A 22,990-nucleotide genomic window follows, 5' to 3' on the forward strand; every position below is an offset into this window, starting at 1 on the left:
TCATTTGAAAATTTGGTTAGCCAGTGTCCTTTATCATTGGCTTTGACATCCAAGGATTAGATGCCAAAGAGGAGTGGGCCTTCTAGAGTGCCCTGGGGTACTCCACTGGTGACTGGCCTATTTGTGGAGACATCCTCAATGATTCTATCCTCCTGGGTCCTATTAGTGATCCGGCTAGTGATCAGGTATGTTATAAAGGGGTTTATACCTTGTTCCACAAGTTTGTTGAGAATGCCAGAGTGGAGTATTGTATCAAATGTTTTAGCCAGATCAAGGTAGGCAGTATGCACCCTCATCCATTGTCTTAGTGACCTTTTCAAGTCCACCAGATTCAGTCAGTATAACTTTCCTTTGACAAATCCAAACTGGGATGGATCCAGTTTCTGGAGGTCTTCTATGGTTTTAAAAGGTGTTACACTCTTGGCACTGCCACACAGATATCCAACAGCTTTAAAAGGTCAGACACTTCACTCAGTCAGACTTTTACTATTTTTGTGGCAGAATGAAGTGAATTACTGATTTCAAAGCTGTTAAACTGCTTTTAATGTTGTTCTATAGAGATTGGTGTATGTACTTCAGCAAAAGACCTGATTATATCAGCTTCAAAAGACCTGATCACATCAACTTGAAAGGTGCACACAAATGTTTTTTGCACCTTTGAAAGCTATTAGAATTCTGTTTCCACTGAAAAGTTCATAAACAGATTATCTTCTTGCCAATTGCAATGGGCAATCTGTTCACTCAATGTACTATAAAATGATTATGACTGGGTCTCTCATAACCAAATTATGTGTCTGAGACATTGTTGTCAAGAAAATAAATTCACCTCAACAGTGGACTGAAGGTCATAAAAAAAGTCTAGGAGTGTGAAGTGTTCTGTAGCCTTAAAATCTGTAACACACTTGGCAGTACCACAGAGATAGCTAATATCTTTAAAAGGTCAGGTACTTCCCGCTGAAAGACTTTTACTACTAAAGTGGCACTGTGAAGTGAATTGCCACATGTAAAGCTATCAATCTGCTATCAATGCTGTTCTGAGGAGATTGCCATTTGTGGGTCAGCAAAAGACCTTATTATATTTATTTATTTTACATTTGTTAACCGTGAGAGTCCGACTGGATACATGTCCATTTTCAGCGGAGGCCCGGGGAGAAAAGCTCCAGGTACATAACAGACATATGAACATTGTTAATGCAAAAAAGGAAGATAGTTGAGTTCTAAATACAATATAAAGATACATCACATCTTGTGAAAAAAATAACAGTAGCATATAAAAAACAAACATAGGTCAGTTACAAAGGTGAGGCGCCTTGTTAAAAAGCGGTTAAGGATAGTGAGGTAAGAGAAGGGTAAATGATAGTGGTTAATCAGGTTTGGAACAGGGACATTGCCAGAGAGTATTGAGATGGGGTTTAAGCTTTTTTTTGAATTGTAGGAGTGAAGGTTCTGAGGTGAGCATGGTCGGTAGGGAGTTCCACATTTTACCTACAAAGTTTGAGAATAGAGAATCCCCAGCAGAATTATTGGCTTTGGTAGTTTGAGCTAAGATCTTATTGGAGGAGCGTAAAGATTGCAGGTTAATATAGGGGTGAATGATGTTTTTCAGAGCTGGTGTTTTCTCTGGGTGATACAGTATCTGGTGATCCGTTTTGAGTTGGCTGAAATGGAGTTGGCTGGAAAACTCTAACCACCCTAGTTGCTTCAAGTTAGTGCAGTGGTACATTCTAAAGGTGGAATTTGTGGCAAATCTAGCTATGTGATTGTAACAAGAAGCAAGTTTGTTAAGTATATCAGCTAAAAGTACCTGACAATATCAACTTAAAGGGTGCATAATAAAAGTTATGCACTTTTGAAAGCTGTTATGATTGTCTCTCGCAGCAGAGAAGTTCATAACCACATTATCTTCTTGCAAATGTCAGAGCATTCAGTGTACTAAATGTACTAAGAAGAAGACTATGATCAGATCTGTCATTCTAACCAATGTTATTCTGTGCCTGACACACTGATGTCAAAAAAGACATTCAGTCCAATGACAGAGAGAAATGAAGTTTGAGAGGTGAATCTTGACCATCATGTCAAGGACATATAATAACAGTTATGATCAGAGACACTCTATCATAATTCTTTATAGTGTATGGTGAAAATGTGTTTGAGTGGAAAAGTTTTACAACTTTGAAAGCTGCAAAATACTTAGTGCTGCCAATGTGGCAGAAAAGAAGTTCCCTTTTCAGGACCTGTTGGCTTTAAAAGTAATCAGGTACTTCACTCTGCCACCTTAAAAGTGTGTACAGTGAAGTACATAATAGCTTTTCGATATTCTGTTGTTCTGTGGTGGCTGGCACTAGCTGCAATTAAGAAGCACTAGTGTAAGAGGATTAAGGACAGTGTCACCATGTTTAACATCATCTGTGTTTTTATGCTAAACACTGGAGTCGGTTATGACATCATAATGGAGAACAAGATGCCTGAAAGGAGTAGCCTGAGGACAGAACCTAGAGGGACTCCACTGGTGACAGAGGACGGTGAGAATGGGAGTCCTCTTAGTCTCGCCTGGTGTGTAAGGCCATGTAACTAATTGTGCTCTGAAGGTATTTCAGCTTCATTTGCCTTTAGATACCTGAGTTTGTGCATACTTCAGTCATGAGGATATAGGGCTGAGCATTTTAGCAAGACTGAAGTAAGATAAATGGACAGATACCTTCATTCAAGGAGGTAGTCACACTGCTAAAAATTTTAAGACATTAAGTAAACAAGACCTACCTTTAACAAAGCTGTACTGGCTTAGGGTATTGTGAGTTTCTGAGTCTACATGAATATGTTCTATGGTGATTTTTTTCCACCACATTGCACAATATGCTTGTGAGATTGAATGATCTATAATTATTGGGGTCTGTGCAAGAGCCTTCCTTGTGGCTAAAAACAACAGCCTGCTTCCAGAGAGGAAGAATGTATCCAAGTTTAAATGGTCTATTAAGAATATATGTAAATGGGTATATGATGCTGTTTTTGATAGCACATATCTAGCGCCATGAAAATGTGAAAATATATCTGGCTATACAGCACAGCGGCAAAAATTAGTTAAATTCAGGGGATGACTTCTGAGGAATGAAAAACAAATTTGTATGTGGCATTAATAGAAGCTGGTTATAATTATGCCTAAAATGATAAAGAGTACTGACATGGGACTGAAGACATTTCATGAATATCTGTAAAGCAAGAGAGTTGTACTGGTACCAAATAACTCATTTCTGAATATTTTTTTTACTTTGTTAACTGGTTAACTCTGGTCAACTGGCCTTTCTGTGACTCTTTTCGGGTACAACCTGGTCCACAAGGGCAACAACAAACACAGTACATATATCTGAATCCACTGTAACCCATGAAAATGGATGTCCAACTTGGATGCAGTACACCTGCATCACTGGTCACTTCGTCCTTGGAAACATGCTGCCAGCCAGGGCTTAAGCTTTTTAATGTAAAAAAAAAAAACAATAAAGGAATTAACTGGCAAACCAAAAAAAAAACACTTTTAAGGGCCCTAATCAAAGTGCAAGCATACTAATCACTCACTTCATAAATTAAGATGCTACCAGACACACATATATATTCATCTACAAAATTAAGCTAAGCAAATATAATTTCATTAACTCTCCCACTATGACTTCAGCTAATTCCAGTTATCCTACACTAGAATGTCAATGGGTAAAGTCCATCCATCCATCCATTCATATGAAATGCAAGGTTCAGATAGACTTTATCCCAAACCTCAACATGCCTGGACCATTTTTATATTATCACCTCTCATGTATTATTAACATGGTTAACATTTAATATACGAGACTTTCCATTAGCATCAATTATTCCAGTCTTTAAACTAAGCAATGCACAACCTCCTATTAGATACAAACCCATCTTCCTTTTATCCCCATTCTCAAAACTCCTACTAATAGTTATGTCAGAGCAACTCAGAAAAAGCCTTGTGCAGCACAGATAATGTAATAAAAACAAAACAGTCTGTGTAAACATCATAGTGCAATAACAGTTCTCTTTTACTTCATTTAAATGTAAATGGCATCATCTTCTGAACATCCACGAAAACTATTACCCTGTCCAGAAGAAACTAATACAAACTATATTCTTACCAACAACATGCCTGGACTATCTAGAACAAACAATTAACTTCACAAAAAAATCAAATGCATGTTTCTAAGCTCTCAGAATAAAGTGACCAGTGTACTCAAATTTAAAAAGTTATCTATTGTGTATGCGAACACACTGAAGAAATGAGCTACATATAACTAGGCTATTGGATGGATTCCACATTGCTCTTCAATACTTTATACAAAATTGTTATTAAATGCCAGACTCTTTCATATGTTACACCTACAAAAGCAGCATGCAAAAGAATCGGAAGCGTTATTGGTTAAAAAAAAGATGCATTCCTGCCCTATGATGCTAATTACCACCTGTAGGAAATACATAAACTGAAAATGCACTAAAGCCACAAATGCGCCTAAATAAGACCTGCTGTTTTATCTGCTCCTCACTAAAAGTGCAATGTTACTGTCATGCTATGCAAAAACTGAATGTCACCAAATAGCATGCCAATTTCAGTTCCTAACCTAAACTCCTACATCAAAACAATGACATCTCTGGATAAACTTTAAAAAATGAAAACACATAACTGGCCTCTACTATTTTGTTTTATTTCAGAGCAGTTTCTCATTCTGACTGCTTGATTGCACAGGTTCATCAGAATAGTTCTCATTGTCAGGACCATAGCTATGGAATGCTTTATCTCTAATAATAAAATTCAATAGCACTGAAAGTGGAGTTATAATTATTTAATCAAGCAAGATGCACCTGTAAGGGTTTACCTACATTCTGTCAAGCTACAGGAATATGATTTAAACTTTTCTGAAAACTCAAGTTCCAAAAATCTTAATTTGAAAAACATAAAAATCATTTTTTTGCAAGTGAGTTTTGTCTCCTGCACACCCTATAGAGAGGGATGTGGCTCCCCATAAAACCCCAACACACACACACACACACATATATATATATATGTGTGTATATATATATATATATATATATAGATATATATATATATATGTATATGTATATATATATACATATATATATATATATATATATACATATATATATATATATATATATATATATATATATATATATATACACATACATACATATATATATATATATATATATATATATATATATATATATATATATATATATATACATACATACACCAACTGTACACTTACACTACAGTGGAGGAAAAAAATACACAAGTGTACCATCGGCTCACATAATCCAACAGTGTGATAAAGCAAACCACAATATTCAAAATTCAGTACACAGACCCTTGGTCACATGTACTGCAATGAAGTACAGATAAGCCATTTGTAATACACCTAAATACCTGCAAACAAACAAAATTCTTATTTCATACAACAGTCTTGCAGTCCTATTAATAAATAATAATAGTCATAGACCCAAGCTTTGTTACTACTTACTTTTTTCTTTTAATCAACAAACACAATAAATAAACATAACATTGTTTCTTCTAATGCACTCTGTCTGAACTTGCAATTTAGAAACTTACTAAAGCACTTCTAGTTTTGATGTATGCTCATCCGTGTTCTTAAACACCTGACTTGTACTCATCTTACCATCTCTGATGCATTTTATGACTTCATAATGTAAACTCTTTTCACTTTAGTAGGGCAAACAAAAAGGTGATTTTCATATTTTTGTTCAAAAACATGTAGGCTCTATTGAACACACTTGCCTTTCTTTGTACACATCTATTAAAACAGCTCATTCTACCACAAATTTTATAAACCTGATTAAAAGAAGGACAATGCTTCTTGTCATGCTTAAAGCCACATCTAGTACCTAAAGACTGAATTTCAACTGCTCTGTATTTTTCCAGTGTACCTCAAGGTCCTTATTATCATCTCCAGAATTGCAACAATGTATTCTCATTTTATTTCTCATTTTTGCCTTTCTGTTTGACTCACATTTTATACTGCATGCAGCTCTTTCCTCATTACACTATTTTAATGGTGTGTGAGTAATTTCCTTTGCTCTACATGCATTCATAGCTTCTGGTACTGTAAAGACAGCTTCTCCTAATAGTTTATCCTTCATTTGATCATTTCCTATACACCAGACTATACAATTGAAACATCATGTATATGTTACATATTCCATGAGGCATTTATTCAGCTGCCTTCTAGAAAGAATTTGCAATACCATGATGTGCAACTTTATGAGCTAGACATTAGCATATTCCATAAATGTCACAGAGTAATTGTTTATCTAATCACAATTTACAAAAGTAGTTGTGCAATGGCCTACTCATAGGCTATTGCAAATAATATGTGCAGGTATATTCTCAATCTGTCACATTCTGTGGAAATTATGTGGTTCCACTTTTTATCATAAGTGTGTGTATTGCAGTCTGTAAAACTAAATCATTTACCTCTGTCAGCATTTCTAAAGTCACCTCAGTGGTGCAGCTGTAGTGCTGTCACCTCACAGCAAGAGGTTCTCCAGTTCAATTCTCAGCTGGAGTACCTTCTGTGTGGAGTCTGCACGTCCTCCATGCATTCGTCTGGATTTCCCCCAGGTGCTCCGGTTTCCTCACACATTTCAAAGACATAGGTTTGGAGTGTTTCAACCCAGGCCTCCACTGAAAATTGGCTTCATTCTAAGTCGGACTCTCCCAGTAAGCAAATGTAAAATAAATAAAGTGTATGACATTAGACATCTTATTACATGTGATACTTACTGGATTATTTGCATGGCAGTTTGCCAGTGTGGTACTTTTTTATGTGGGGCAAACATCTCACCCCTTTAAGAATAGGATAGCTACACATCTTAATGATATTAACTGTAAATGAAATAGGAATGCATTATATAAACATATTATTGAACGTGCAGCTGCCCATGTAATTGTTGGTTTGGATGTTGTGACAGCAAATAATTTATCCAAACTGACTAAATATAGATTATTGGATTACAAAGAAGGGCTTTGGATAATAAATTTGTGGGCTATTTATAAACCAGGGCCTTAATGAATACTGGTAAAATATGATGATTTTTGATCATTTATGGCAGTTAAATGCATGTATATGTGTTTATTTATATACATATGCACTTATTTTTATAAGCATATGTATGTATTATATTTTCCAAATGTTGTAGCTATTGACTGATGGTCATATATTTATCATGAATATTTCTTTGTTATATTGGTCTTTTTTACATATGGTTAATGTTTAGTTTCTATATTATGCATTGCTGTATATGTAGTGGGGTGCTATTACTGTAACTTTAAACCATTATTTAAGTCCTTTTGGAAAATACGATGCAATACTGCACTGATGATGCCAGAGGTCGAAACTGGTATGCTATAGCCTTAGGCTGTGAACTGTGAGCTGTTAGCTGTTGTGTTTATTTCATTGCACTGAGCTGAAGCAAATAACTTAAGTAACAAAGTATTTTTCTGCATTTTTTGTGGTGGATTTATTTTCTACAGCATCTATTTAGCCATTCTTGCTCCACAGAGAGTTGTTTGGAGTGCCATTCTGTATTTTGTGTTTTTATATATATGCAAGAGGTTCTCCCATTTGATTCTCGGCTGGGCTTGGGAGTGCCTACTGTGTATTGTCTGCATGTCCTCCCCACAGTTGGGTAGCGTTCGAAAGACATGCGTGCGTAAATGGGTGTGTCTTCATTGAAGGTTGAGTGTCGAGCTGGCACCTCGGCGTTTCATAAAAATCTACTGCCAATCATTAGCGGACCGGATTTCTGCTGTGGCGACCCCTTATCGAGAAAAGCCGAAAGACAAACAACAACAACAAATATATATATATATATATATATATATATATATATATATATATATGTGTGTGTGTGTGTGTGTGTGTGTGTGTGTATTAGAGCCATAAATGTAATCAGATGGTGTTTTGGTCCACAGCTTTTTAATAAATAACTTTGGTCGTCGAAGCAGATGGTTGACAAGTGTAAGAGATCATAAAATTCTTGAGGTTGGTGAATATGCATTTTCCCTGATATTGTGCAATCTTGGAGTTAGTATATATAATTAGTGGGAGTTTGGAGGAATGCAGGGGGGATTTCCCTTGCAAAAAAATATTTTGTGTGTTTTTAAGTTTTCATTTCACATGCACTAAAGTCATTGCTCAGCGTGTGCTCAATAGCATGTTGACATTTATATTTTCGATGTTTTGTGGTCGACATCTTGAAGAATGACATATGGATCTTTCCATTATATTTAGTAGACCCTGGCATTACTGACTAAGTAATTATTTTCCTTGCTCTACACTGGAAGACAACATCCCAACTTCCTAACATGTAGCCCTACACTTTCCCACTAAAAGTACACTGATTCTCTCTAAATCATTTTAACCTTTTTAAAAAATTCCTTCCTACCCTTGTACTGTGCTCTAAACTGACCATCAGAATAAGTATAGTTTCCCTATTTTAGAGCATATAAAACATAATATAGTAATTTAATAATATAGTAATTATTTGCTTTTCATTTCCCACATCCCAATTCCTTCACGGTACTTATATTCTCTTAGGTTTAACATTTAATTAATCCTCATCTGCTTCTTTTAATTTGTCCCCTACTAACATCCTATCCCTGTTTCTCAGCCACACATTTCATCTCCTCCCTACTTGCGCACATTAACTTCATACCATCTTCAATGAAACTCCAGACTTGTATCAGAAAAGACAACTCCAAGACAATGATAACTAATTATATACTCTGTCTTGTATTGCCCTAATTAAGTAAGTGTGCTACATCTGTCTGAAATTCATAGATATGTACTCCAGGCCATAAATACTTACCCTTTTACTTTTCTTAACTGGTTTGGTATCACTAGCCACATGGCCTATTTTCAGAGGAGGCCTGAAATGGTATTTAGTATTCCAATTCTGATATGTAAAGAAATACTGCATCATCAACATCTGATTTTGATTGTAATTTGGTCCTGATATATTATTTTCTTTACTTCCCATTTCTTCTCTTTATCAATCTATTTTTGTGAACATTATACAATTCTTTGCATTTTTATGTTTTTTTTAATGAAAATAATTAATCCTTCATGTTTTTCAATAACTGATATGGAATCCTTAAAATCCACCCACATTCCTACCAAGCTGATATGGGACACTCATTAAACATCTCATCTGAAGAGGGGCACCTCAGCACTGTAGTATACATTCTCACCTAGTGGTAATTAATTTTCTGCTGACCTCCAGAATGGCAGTGATCAGATAACTCCTAATGTTCCTTAGCTTGGTGGCAGACATGTATTTCATCAAAACAACTCCAGCTGTGATTGAACTCTTTATCATCCCTGGCCCACCAGACATTGACAGAAGGTGCCCTCTGAACTCCCCCACCCAACTTCACAAATACTAGACTCACCGCCTCACCTGCACAGAAAACATGCCTAGGACAACATTAATCATTTTGCCCTTTTCATCCAATACCAAGTGAAATTGGGCACCATCCCAAAACACTCTTACCTCTGAGAGACTGGACCAGTACCCCCAACAGCAGGACAGTAGTCAGCTTTTCCTTCTTCCTGCAGCCAATAGGACAGAGCTCTGTAACCACCCATGCAGACCAGCTGCAGGGCCGGTGGTTAATATAACCTCTACTTCCCATTAGTCCTGTCACACATGCTCCGCTCTCTCTTTTCTGACTTTTGCATGGGGCATATCTGAAACAGGAAGCCAGGCAGCTCAAAGGATATGATGCTAATATTAATGACATGAATTTATAATCTCCTTTTGAACTGTATCACCCTGTAACAGTAAAGGGTCATCTAGTCAGTATACCATGGCAGTACACCATGCAACACTATCCAGACAAACACAGCCTCTCTGACCTGGGCATTGCCACCATCTCAATCGTTGTATGAGGAGATGACCTTGAGGTAAGTCTCTACATTTATGACAAATGTTAGTGACTCATAGCCAAAGTAGTAGCTATTAAGGATATTAAACTTTGAAGGTACACCATATCCACTAAGCAATCTTTTTTCCAAACATCTTTATTAAATTTACACATATGACAAAGGCAATCTTACATTTATATAAATGAAAAACATACAAAATGATATCACTTTAGTTACAGACAGTTTACATTGCAGACACCATTGAAACAACTACTGTTGTAAACATTATACATCACTTATAAACCATCTAGTCATTGTCAGTTAAGCATTATATAGCTCATTCAAATCCTGCCTCTTAAACCTTGTTCCTGTTATTGTTCCCACAATTCCCATTTGTTCCTATGCAGTTTGCTCCTTCCCTTTTCTAAAGCATTCTAATGCATACACCTGACATGAAATTCAAATGAGATGACAGACGTATATTTATTCTGACATATGAGGACAGAACAGCATTGCATATTATTTTTTATGTCAGTATATTTAAGTGTTGTCATTTTAAGCAAAATACACAAAATGTAGAATTCTAGTAGCATGCCAGCAGTAAATGTGCATGCTGCAAATACACATGCATACCACACAAATTTTCATTGGAGATCTGCCCGCATTAAAAGGCACACAATTACCTGTTTTAAGAAGGGGGAGTCAATACCCAGGTACTTAGAAACCAGATAGAGACAAAAAAGGTGGCGATCTATGCCAGATCCTGTCATGGCCAACCGGTACATGTTCTGATGCTTTTCAGCAGCCTTGAGGAAGAGTGCTAAGCGATTCACATTCTGGAAGAAAAATATGCAGGAAACAGTTACACTGAAAGGAAATTTCAAAGTAATACCACCCCAGAGAACAGAAACAAGCAATTAAACACAAGCAGTTTAATCCAAACAGCAAAAAACAAACAATATCTTTCGCTTTATTGGTCAGCACTGGTTTGATCTACTTTGAATTAAATTTTCATTTCATTAAGTTGTTGTGAGACTTTGTGCTACATAAAATATGGAGCTCATACAATTTTAAAACATGTGAGAAAAGCATTAAAATATTGCTTCTAACTGATCTACTTTGGGTGGTATTTGATGGACATCTTCATACTATGACAAACGACGATGAAAATGCAAATTACAAGTACATCTGGAAAAAAAAGGATTCAAAGTGGAATTTATATTCTGTATTGAGGTCCCTCTATCCTCCCATGCCTTCACTTGATATAATCAAATTCAAGGTCATTGCACCTTGGGGAAGAGGAAATTTCCTGCACATTAACCACATCAGAAAAGAGTACTTTTCACACATAGCTGTGGTCACAGAACTGACCACTGCAACCTATGCCCACTTCCTAGCTGAACTTGTAAAAATGTCAGTGTTAGACTTTAAAGGAAGAATGCTGTGTTTATCAAACCCACTTGCTTCTAGCTGTTTAGTTGTAATGATGAACGCATGTAACGTATTGCTGCTATGCATTTCTAATTCCCTTTCCATGGAGGTATAATGAAATATAGCACTTTAGTTTGATGCAACATCTTGAATCCCGAAAGATGGCTTGTTTCTACTCTGGTATGGCATTTGGAATGCATGCCTGTTTATGTTGTTTTGCATTTGAAATGCATGTTTAATTGTGAGGTTTTTTTTTTTGCTCAATTGTCTGTCTAAGACTAATGGAAAGAGGAATTTGGGGCACATCAGTTTTCATCTGTCACACCAGTTCATAGGTATTGTGTAAATATATAAATTCCAGTGAATCTCACAATATAATAATGCATATTTCTAAGGTCCAGACCATGACTGCATGATGAACCAATTCACAACCCATCACTTTGTTCCCTTTTACTCCATCTTATAAGCCAAAAAAGTATATTGAGTGTGTTTGTGTGAGTGGAGGGCGGATATGTGTGTGGGGGGTGCATGTATGTGGGTATGTGTGGGTATGGAGTGTGTGTGTGTGTGTGTGTGTGTGTGTGTGTGTGTGTGTGTGTGTGTGTGTGTGTGTGTGTGTGTGTGTGTGTGTACGTGTGTGCATGTTTGCATGTATGCACACATTTTTAAACAGGGTAGCTAGGATCTTTGCAGAAAGATAACAAGGCAGCAACTAAGAGGAAAACAACAGCTGCTTGCAAAAGGGATTTGAGTTACATAGGTAAATGTATAAATTGCATTATTGTGCCTACTGCTACAGGTCTCTGTTTTGGTTTATTTTTTAGCTTTCAAAGTTGTACCAAACATCCCATACCACATAGAACACACCAAGCCAACATAAACATGTAACCAGCATGATCATTTACCTATAGTCTCTGGAGGTGGTTGGGCTACTGAACCCTCCTCCATTTATGTGGAACACAGATTGAAGAGAGCCCTGAACAAGTATGACACCATATTAAAAGATACTGAGGATTTTCTTGTGGGACTCTCGAATTTCTGCCAAACCAGTGGGCTACAAGTAATTGGTAACCATGGACATGCGGAGCCTCTTCACGGTCATACCTAACCAGTATGGAATTGAATATTAAGTGACAATGGTAAATATAGTAACAATGATATACAGCAGATAGCTTCCCTACTGGAAATCATCCTAGAAACAATGTTTTGATGTACAAAGGTCAACATTATGCACAGAAATGGGGAGTGGCAATGGGGACCTCCTGTGCCAATTCATATTCCAATATTGTCAAACCACAACGGGAGATGGATTTTATATTTAAAGACATCAATCAATGGAGGAGACATTTACTGTACTATAGGAGATTTGTTGATGGCATTTTTTTCCTTTGAGACAGTGATATAGTGCAACTCAATATGTTCATAGACTACCTAAGAAACACCACTGACATTTTGGATTTTGATGTCCGAACATCCAAATCTAAGATTGATTTCCTAAATGTAACTATATTGAAGGGCACTGATGGAATGATAGAAACCTGCACCTACAGGAAGGAATGTTGGAGTAACAATTCTTTGCATAGAACTAGTTTGCATTCCAAGCATATACATCCACAGGTCATCAAGAACAAATTCCTACGGCAATCCAGACAAAATACTAACGATGAAGTCTATGAAAGGGATGCACTTGAGTCAAAGAAAGAGTTGTCAGGAAGAGGCTATAAAGATGGTGAAATTAATAAGATACCATGTCAAGCCTCACAGTTACGAAGTACCAAGGGCAAACCGTACTTCTATAGGGAACCCCAAAATGGGAGCAAACAAAGAGATGAATCATATCCCAATATGAGATGAACTGTGCATCATGCACATTAACTTATAGCAGTAACATTGACTCCATTCATAATATAATAAGCAAGACCTGACAAATGTTAACATCAGATGAGAACATACGGGGAATCGTAGGTGATGTACCTAGATTTTTCTACAAGAACAAACCAAATCTTAAAAAAATTACTTTGTAAGGATTCACTTCCTAAGAAAAACATCCCTGTGATCAGTAAAACCGGTACATTCAGGTGTGGACACTGCAGCATATTCAGCTATATACTATCTAATGGATATTTTGAACATAATGTGACAGGTAGATGTTATACAGATAGAGCCTATGTTGACTGTCAGACTAAGAATATAATCTATGTGGGAAAGTGCACAGTATGTGCAAGTTTTTATGTGGGAAAACCAAACTGCCCATTTAAAACCCGAATTCAAGCACATTTGAGAGATATCAGAAACAAAGTAACTACGAATGCCTTAAGTAAATATATGATTTCAAATCCTGGACATGACTTTCGATTTATGGCATTGCAATGGGTATACAGTAATCCAAGAGGAGGAAATATTAAGGAATTTACTGAGCTTGAAGAGAGTGGATAGCTGATTTAAGGGCTGATAAGCATCCAGGATTAAATGAGTTACTTCTCCTTAAGCCTATGCTAAGGAGGCGTCGCATGAGGAGATGATTATGATTGGTTAATACCCTCATTTAATGCTGCATTCACTGATTGAAACCAGATCTGAAGAAGGCTTTATGCTGAAAGCGCTCATCTCATTTTACTGTTTTAACTTGTTTTTAACCTCTTGATATTAAATATTTATATTACCGCCGTGATATCACTTCTTTGTTCTGTTTTCTTATCTATGAGAGAAAACACTATACCGGGTACCACACAATAACGTCTTTATTTAAACAAAGTAAAAAGGAGAGGTGAGCGCTTTCGCAACCTTCGTTGCTTCATCAGACAAAGAATTAACTGTTCAACTGCTTGTTTTATATCACTCTCAGTCAAAAATTTTTTTCCAATTAGTGACATCATACAACTTTTGAAAATTTAAAGGCATATATGACAAGAATATTGTAAAATATGCATGTGAATATAAAATATATATACAAAAAATGTAAAGTATGTTCATATTTATGCATATCTGATTTTAAAACAGTTAAATAATCTCATTAAAAATGCATATATATAAAAAATGCATATAAATAAAAATAAAAATGCATAGTATAGCCGTTTTGCTTTTCGTTTATTAGTTTGTTTTCTTATCTAATCACTTTGTCCTAGGAGTGATTTTACTGGTATTGCTGATTTTTGTTACTATAACATTTATTTGTCTTTGCCGAACCAGCATACTTCACATGTTTTATTAACCAAAAATCAAGATTATTTTTGTTTATTTTGTTGAGCTTTATACCATATGTTAGATATGAACCATGCACCCTATTCAGACTCATAGTTAATTTTCTATTCAGGAGTTATGGTGCACTATAGCAGACAACTTTTCTGTTATAAACAAAGCAAAAATCCAAGAAGAAACTGGAAAGGGCTGTCAAAGAAACACGTATCCAAACAATAAAATCCAACTCCTTTATTTGTGAAAGTAAGCGCTTTTGTCTCCTAGTTAAATATTACAAGAGACTTCATCAGACAAAGCAAGTGAAAACAATTGCCATTTAAATATAAAAAATGTAGTAATAGTAACAACCCCCAGATGACATAATTTCCTATTTCTCCATAAATAAACATATCAACACTATTTAAAGCAACAATGTAACCTTAACATTTCAGATTCAACTTTTATCCTTCCATGGTTAATATGACCAGCAAATAAATAACAAAATTGCATAAAAATAAAATATTGGAATATAAATATATAAAAAATACACACACACACATATACATATATATATATATATATATATATATATATATATATATATATATATATATACCCCCATATATAAATATTATTAAGTCAATAAATATTCACTAGTTCATAAAATTCATATAAATTAAACCTGATGGACACATTTGTCAAACCATATTAAAAATATATAAAATATAATATACTAATTAATATGGTATATCAATATCTACCTAATGCTTTTATTTTTAATAAACTACTAATTAGTAAATTATCATTCAGACCTGGCACACTTGCAGCATTAAGACGTAACTGCCAAGCCAATTCCATTTTTTCTAATATATAAGGCCAAGCACCTCCTCTAGGGGAATTAATTAAATGCTCCAAAACAACAAATTTGAAACTATGCCCAGGGTATGAGATAACATGTTTAGCTAAAGCATTATGCTTGTGACCATCATGTATATCCCTTAGATGTTCGCCTATTCTATTCTTTAACCTGCGCTCAGTTTTCCCTATATAAAAACTTGAGCAGGAAGTGCGTAATGCACAATAAACTACTTTCTCAGTATTACAAGAATATTTACCATAAATTTGGATATTCATACCATTAATTTTTACCATATCGACTTCAAGAATATTACTACAAAACTTACATCTCCCACATTTGGGCATATACCCCTTATTATGGTTACATTTGTTATGTGAAAACATAATTTTCAAACAGTAACCTTTCTTATATACACAAATTGGGGCTTTATTTTTATGCAGTTTTGCTATTTATTTGCTGGTCATATTAACCATGGTAGGATACAAGTTGAATCTGAAATTTTAAGGTTACATTGTTGCTTTAAATAGTGTTGATATGTTTATTTATGGAGAAATTGGAAATGATGTCATCTGGGGGTTGTTACTATTGCTACATTTTTATATTTAAATGGCAATTGTTTTCACTTGCTTTGTCTGATGAAGTTTCTTGTAATATTTAACTAGGAGATGAAAGTGCTTACTTTTACAAATAAAGGAGTTGGATTTTATTGTTTTGATACGTGTTTCTTTGCTAGCCCTTTCAAGTTTGTTCTTGAACTTTTCTGTTATCTTTCATTTCAAAGTTCTGTATACTTTATACGGTATCAGTTTCTGAATTTGTTTATGTCATCTGCAGTGAGACTTTTCAAAGGTGCATGCCTTACTGTTTCATTTAATTTTTTAAACAAGAGACATCTTTTTTAAATTATCACTTATGACACGGGCAGTCATACAGTTATATAAATGAAAACAAACTATAGTGACATAATCCCAGTTGCAAACATTTTACATCACAAACCATACTGACACAATTTAAATTGTAAACATTATACATCACTTATAATTTATCCAATCATTGTCGGTCAAACATTACAAAGCTCATTCAAATCCTGACTTCTTTTAAACCTCATTCCTCCCCTATATGTATTGGGTCCTACAATTCCCATTTTTTTCCTATGTAATTTGCTCCTACCTGTTTCTAAAGATCCCAGTTGTTGAGTCTAACTATGATGGCTGCCAAAAAAAGCAATTACTAGAAAATGAAAATCAAAGTCTAAACCAATTGTACTAGAAGTCTTGAATATAATAACAGAAATAAAACCGCTTCATTTAGTTTAATCTCCAGTTCCCTGTATTTTGTTTCCATTGTTTTCTGTGAGATGATTGCTGCCTCATTGATCCTTATATTTTCCAATATATTTGTGCTGGTTTATTGTGACTTATCTGAGCTCTGTTCAGTTAAGGTGATGACTCCTGGGCAACGATGCATGAAGGATCAAAGGCATGTAATTTAAAATGTTTTTGTGCCACAAAAGCTCAAATGTATATCCTTTAATGTCTTCTGGGGTCATAAAGGCTTAAAGCCATGTCCTTTTAGGTTTCATTGAGTTCATAAAAGCTCAAAGGTATGTCCTTTGATATCAATTGAAGTCATAAAACCTTAAAGGTATGCCATTTAATGTTTACTGAGGTCCGTAGATAAGACAGAGAAAAGTGCATATTATTAACATTAGCTTAATAATGAATTAAACAAAAACTGTACAGCAGATAAAAAACAAGGGTATTTATTTATGTCAAGCACTTTTGTTGAATAAAGATCAGAGACTTCTTCAGACAAATAACCAAATTCACAATCAAGGACTAAATATACAATAACTAAATACTTGATAAACCCAGTTATCCAATCAAAACACATTCAAACAAACAAAAACAAAAACTGTGCCATTTTTCTCATTTTCAAACTTTTTTCCTCCTAAAATGACTTTTTATTTAAAACTTAATCCCAGTAGGGAGCAGGCATCTAATAAAATTTGCCAATAAAACTGTATTTTATCAAGTTCCACCTCTGTTTCCCATCCCTAAATGACCTGCCAAGTAATCAATTGCAAAAAAAAAAAAAAAATACAAACAATTAGCCATTGGACTGCAAAAAACAGTGGTAAGAAAACTTGAGTCCTGAAGTTTTGTCTTATCACAGGAGGCCAGAGTAAGGGTCAAGACAATAATGCCTGGGGAAGGTATGTAGTAAAGAACAAATGGTTGAGGCACAAATCTCTGAGATGGAGACACTCCCTTACTGGAGTAAGTTTGACACCAGCATTTGCAGCAAGTGGTTTAATACTGGATTACAAAGAATAATGTAGCTGCCAGTCTACTTCCTTTGGAGTCATAAGCTAATCGCTCTCAGAACAAAATAAATGAACAACTGTTTAATTTTCCTTAAGTCATGCATCAATTTCAGGTATCACCAAATCTGATAGTGGATATCCAAGGTAAGAATATCCTCCTATTTTTCTAGTGTCTGACTCCTCATTAAAATCAAGGATATGAGTAGATTGGTTCAAGGACAAATTGGAAGCCACTTTTAAGTTGAAATTAGAGTTAGTCCTGGTGGAAACCCATTCCTTGTAAAATAACAAGATGCAGTTTCCTATGCTTAAATGCCTGAAGCTCTGAGATTGTACATCCAAAGGAGATGGCCATTAGAAAATACATTTTCCAACAGATGACCTCCAAAGTCACTCATTTTTTTTTTTTATAAACACACTTTATTGCAAATTTTCAGAAAAAATCATAACAACATACAGAAAATAAAGACGTAACAAAGATAAAAGTCTTATGGCAACTACATACATGTACATCCAACCAAAAAACTATATACAACTCATATCTTGCCCTAAAACATTCTTGAAAGGGTCCAGCATATCTTGAAGTAAGTATTGAAAATCCCCATGAGTTCAATATTCATTTAAGTATATGGTCAGATATTATTCTCCAGAATTCCTTAAAAACCGGTTTATTCTTAATATTGTGGAACAGAAATTTGTGAGCCTTGAGGTATTTAATAGCTGTCAGTTTGAATCCTCTCCAAGAGAGGGAGTGTCTAATTTTCCAATTTAAGGAAATGTAATATTTGATTAACATAAATATAGGTATTAAAATCTTACATTTCCTATCGGACATGCCATGAGGTGGGATATGGAGTATAGTAAATTCCCATGAGAGGGTGGATTTTTCATAACCAATTTTCTCAAGAATGACTCTCAAGGCACATCAAAGTTTGTAGGAACACTTGCAACTCCAGAACGAATGGAGGATGTCATCTGTTTGGTTTGGACAGTATTGGCATTCGGGGGACTGATTTGGGAACATTCTACTAAGGACGCCCGGGGTGAAATATGCATTATTCAGGATCATAAGATAGGTGTATTTCATCCTTTTGAAAGGAATAGACTTAGAACTTAAATTTATAGCTTTTAAGATCTGTTCTTGATTGATAGTAGGGTTAATTTTTGACCAAAACTTCGAGAAACCAAGCGCATTCTGATATCTGATTGATATAATGGCCTTGTAGGAGTTAGCGGTCATTTTCTTTTCACTAAGAAGGAGTTTCTTTATCATTTTACATGTTGTAATATCATTATCTGAGGCCAAGGGGTGATCCAGATATTCTTGTATCAGTTCTCTAATTTGTCGTAGGATACTCAGGTATTTTTTAGGTAAATTCAGTTCCGTTCTTAGGTTAGTGATATTTAAATGTCTAAAAGGGAAGAGATCAGCTATAGTAGTATTCTTAAGGAGAGGGAATTGATCCAAATTGAGCATGTGACCATTTATTTTAAGGTTGGGATTGAGATGAAGTGGTTGCAGAGTTATAAGTGAATGGGACAGGTTCAGCGAGTTGAAAAGAGCCTGAAGGGATTTTATGCTGAATATTAGGCTGTTTGAATGCTTTAGTAATCCTAAGTTTACCTCATTTAGAAAGGGGAGTGCTGCAGGGTTAAAATTTAGTGATTTAACAAAACTATTACCTATAATCACCCATGTCGGGGCCCACAGAAAATTAGCTCTCTGATAGTATGCAATCTTAAATATTCTACTACTATTTATTAACTGATAATATGCTTTGAAATCGGGAAGCCCTACTCCACCCCTTTCCTTTGGGTACATAAGTTTTAAATAACTAATTCTAACTGCTTTAGGAGCCCAAATAAATTTAGAGATGGATGATATCATTCTTTTGAAGAAGTTGTCATGTAGTGTGCAGGTAGTTGCGTGAAACAGATAAAAAAGTCTAGGAAGGATATTCATCTTAATCACAGTAGTTTTGGCCAGGAAGGGGAGCTTGAGTTTTGACCATCTATCAATATCGTTTTGAATATTATTCCAGTAACGGATGACATTATCTTGATGATAGCTACTGTTTCCCTGTGAAAATTGAATCCCTAAATATTGCAATTTTTGGTTCAATTTGAGCTCTGTCCCAGAAAATGTATTGGGCAGCATAGGGTGAATATTCAAGGGAAATACTATGGATTTTTCTTTATTGAGTTTATAATTTGCAAGGTTAGAGAATCGTTTGATGGAAGATAATATTTTAGAGGGGTCAGATCGGGGGAGAGTGAAATAAATATTTAAATCATCTGCATATGCTGATAGAAAGATCTTCGAGTTATAAATGTTAGGGGGATGATGGAAAGTGGATTGTTTAATAAGCATGAAAAGTGGTTCCATATATAGGTTAAATAAAAGTGGGGAAAGGGGGCAACCCTGTCTGACTCCGTTGACAATTTTGATCCTGTTGGAGAGTAGTTTATTTACATGTAGCATAGTGTATGTTGCAGAATAAAGGGTTTTTATTTTGTCAATGAAAGAGCATGGGATATTGAAGAAAGGTAGCGTAAGAAATAGGAATTTTATACTCAAACGATCAAACGCCTTGGAAGCATCTACTGCTAGGGCATATAGAGGGTGCTTGTTGAGATTGGAATGGTGTATCATAGTTTCCAACAGTAAGGTTTGATCATTAGTTTGCCTTCCCGGGATAAAACCAGATTGCTCGGGGGAGATGATATTAGAGATGACTACTTTCAGTCTATTGGCCAGAACCATTGCTAGGATTTTCATATCTAAATTGATTATGGAAATGGGTCTATAGTTTTCAGGATTTTTAGGGTCCGAATTATGCTTTAGAATGAAAATAGTTTTAGAGGCGTTTAAATGCATGTCTTTGAAACCATTTAAGATAATATAATTAAATAATATCCTCAATCCTTTGGATATTCTTGTAATAAAAGCTTTGTAAAATTCTGCCGTAAATCCGTCAGGGCCAGGGGATTTGTTGGGTTTAAGGTTATTTATAACGGAAATGATCTCCTGTGTGTTGATGTCTCTTTCCAGGAATTTATTCTGTTTATCCATGAGTTTTGGAAAGGTTAAATTTCCCAGAAGGGATCGTATTTCTGATTCTTCCACTATGTTTCCTGTAGGTCCATATATTTTAGTGAAGATAGTCTCAAATATTTTGATGATTTCATTGGGTTTTCGGAACTCCTTGCCTTTATAATGAATTTCTGAAATGAAAGTAGAGGGTTTAGATAAGTTGATCACTCTGGCCAAAAAACTGGAAGGAGATTGGATTACATCCGCGTATAAGGCTAACGATTTAATTTCATGAAAGCTCAGGTTGTCCGATTGTACAGAGATTAGGTCTTTTTGTAACTGTATTATACGTTCTTCCAGGAGCTTGGAGTGATTTAATTGGGCTTCCAATTCCGCTGTAAGTAATTTGGAGTTTAAATCCCTTTCTTTTTTAATGCGAAGTTTTTTATAAAATGAGGCTTTATTTATCAGGAAACCCCTGATCATTGACTTAACCGCAGCCCATTCGTAATCTATAGGAGATTGGAAGGAGTCCCTAGTTTTAAGAAAATTATCAAGGTATTCTTCGATTTGGGTGGTAATGTCCTCTCTTTTCAGGAGGTTGGGGTTCAGACGCCAGCACAGAGTTGGTCTGATGGTTATGTCATTGTTGCGATGATTAATAGATACAGAGATTTTGGAATGATCTGAAAGAGATCTGGGAGATTGGTTAAAAGATATGTCTAGGATGTAGAAAGCCTGTGACATCAGAAAAAAGTCCAATCTAGACCAACTTTTAGTGCAGCTAGAGAAGAAAGTGAATTTGGACTTCTTCTGAGTAGGGTCTAAAAATAGACTCGGGTCAAATAAGTTAAAGTCCTCTTTCAGTTCAGTTAAAGCTTTAACTGCTGACAGATTATATCTCGCTTTAGGGTTTGATCTATCTGAAATGGGGTCCTGCACCACATTCCAGTCTCCAGCAATGATATAGTAGTGATTGTGAAAGGAGACAAGGAAGTTATATAACTTTGCGAAGAAGTCTTGTTGGGCGTAACATGGGGCATAAATGTTTATAGCGAGAATAGGTTTATCTAACAAGGGGTGAAATGAAGTGAAGTAAGACCACCTACCCTCATCGTCTGACCCCATCTTATCTATAGTTGCTCCAAAGCTTTTTTTGATAATAATGACTACCCCGGCACTATTCATAGTGCTTTCCGAGGATATAATGTTTTTGATCCATGGTCTCAATTTGTCATTTTCCCATTGTTGATTTAGTAAATGGGTCTCTTGAAGGAAAGTAATATTAGAGGAAGATTTCATTGTTAGATGCATAAGCAATTTTTTTTCTTACTTGATCGTAAGCCCTTAATGTTCCACGATTCTATGTTCCACATCATCTGGTTAAGTAAAAAAGGTTATAAAGGGGGATATGTGTTAGAGGATGTAAAAAATACTGAACCTTACTATCAAGCTGACTTATGAGTGTAAGGGCAAGTGTGAACAATCCGTCCCGCTTATTCCCGGTGCATATCCACCTCACCCTAAGCCCGGAAGGGTCTGGGAACCATACATTGTTCCGTTTGGTGATTGACCAGTTAGAAAAAAAACTTGTTCCCAGAATATGTCTCCATACAACCCGTGAACAGAAATGCATAGCAAACCCAAGCAGTGCTACTACGTGTCCACCTCTCCGCCACAGTACAGGAAAATCATGTAGAGCTAGACATCAATAACAAATTAATTCAAAACTCCTAAAAACGTTATTTTGAGCCCATTAAACATCCTAAGTCTTCATCACAAAAACAAAACACTCATATTTAAACTATAAACGTACAGTCATAAAGGTCACCTCATCACTCAAAAAATATTTACATTTCCTAGAAGGTAACTATGCTTACAGTGCTGGACCCTAGTCCGCCTCCTTGAGAGGACCATTAATTAAACTATAATGGAACATTACAAGATTCTTTACTAGACAGCCTCATTGGGATAAACCATTGCCCTATAATACATATAGGAAAAAAACAATTACTGTGAGGTAGGAAAAACTCTTTGATTTTGTAGAGTCTATTACGTCTCAAATGAGTAATTTTTGACAGGATTAAAAATTACTCTCGTGAAGGGGGACACAAACTTCGATGTTGTGTAAAGTATGTTATTATTCTAATGCTGTAAGGAACAAAGCAAATACCAAAACTAATCCTCTGTGATTC

The 22,990-nt window shown here is 35.4% G+C and overlaps 1 protein-coding gene across 1 annotated transcript in view; it reads right to left on the bottom strand.

Annotated features, from left to right (window-relative positions):
- Window positions 1-22,990, bottom strand: part of LOC122815802 (carnitine O-palmitoyltransferase 1, muscle isoform-like) — a 490,419-nt gene that overhangs the window by 77,947 nt on the left and 389,482 nt on the right. Inside the window, exon 16 of the mRNA XM_044088600.1 lies at window positions 10,652-10,804. Coding sequence (XP_043944535.1) covers window positions 10,652-10,804 — 153 coding nt within the window. The remainder of the gene's footprint in view (window positions 1-10,651; window positions 10,805-22,990) is intronic.

The sequence above is a fragment of the Protopterus annectens genome, chromosome 11.part0 (genome assembly GCF_019279795.1).
Source record: "Protopterus annectens isolate FY-2018-M chromosome 11.part0, PAN1.0, whole genome shotgun sequence".
Taxonomy (NCBI): domain Eukaryota; kingdom Metazoa; phylum Chordata; order Ceratodontiformes; family Protopteridae; genus Protopterus; species Protopterus annectens.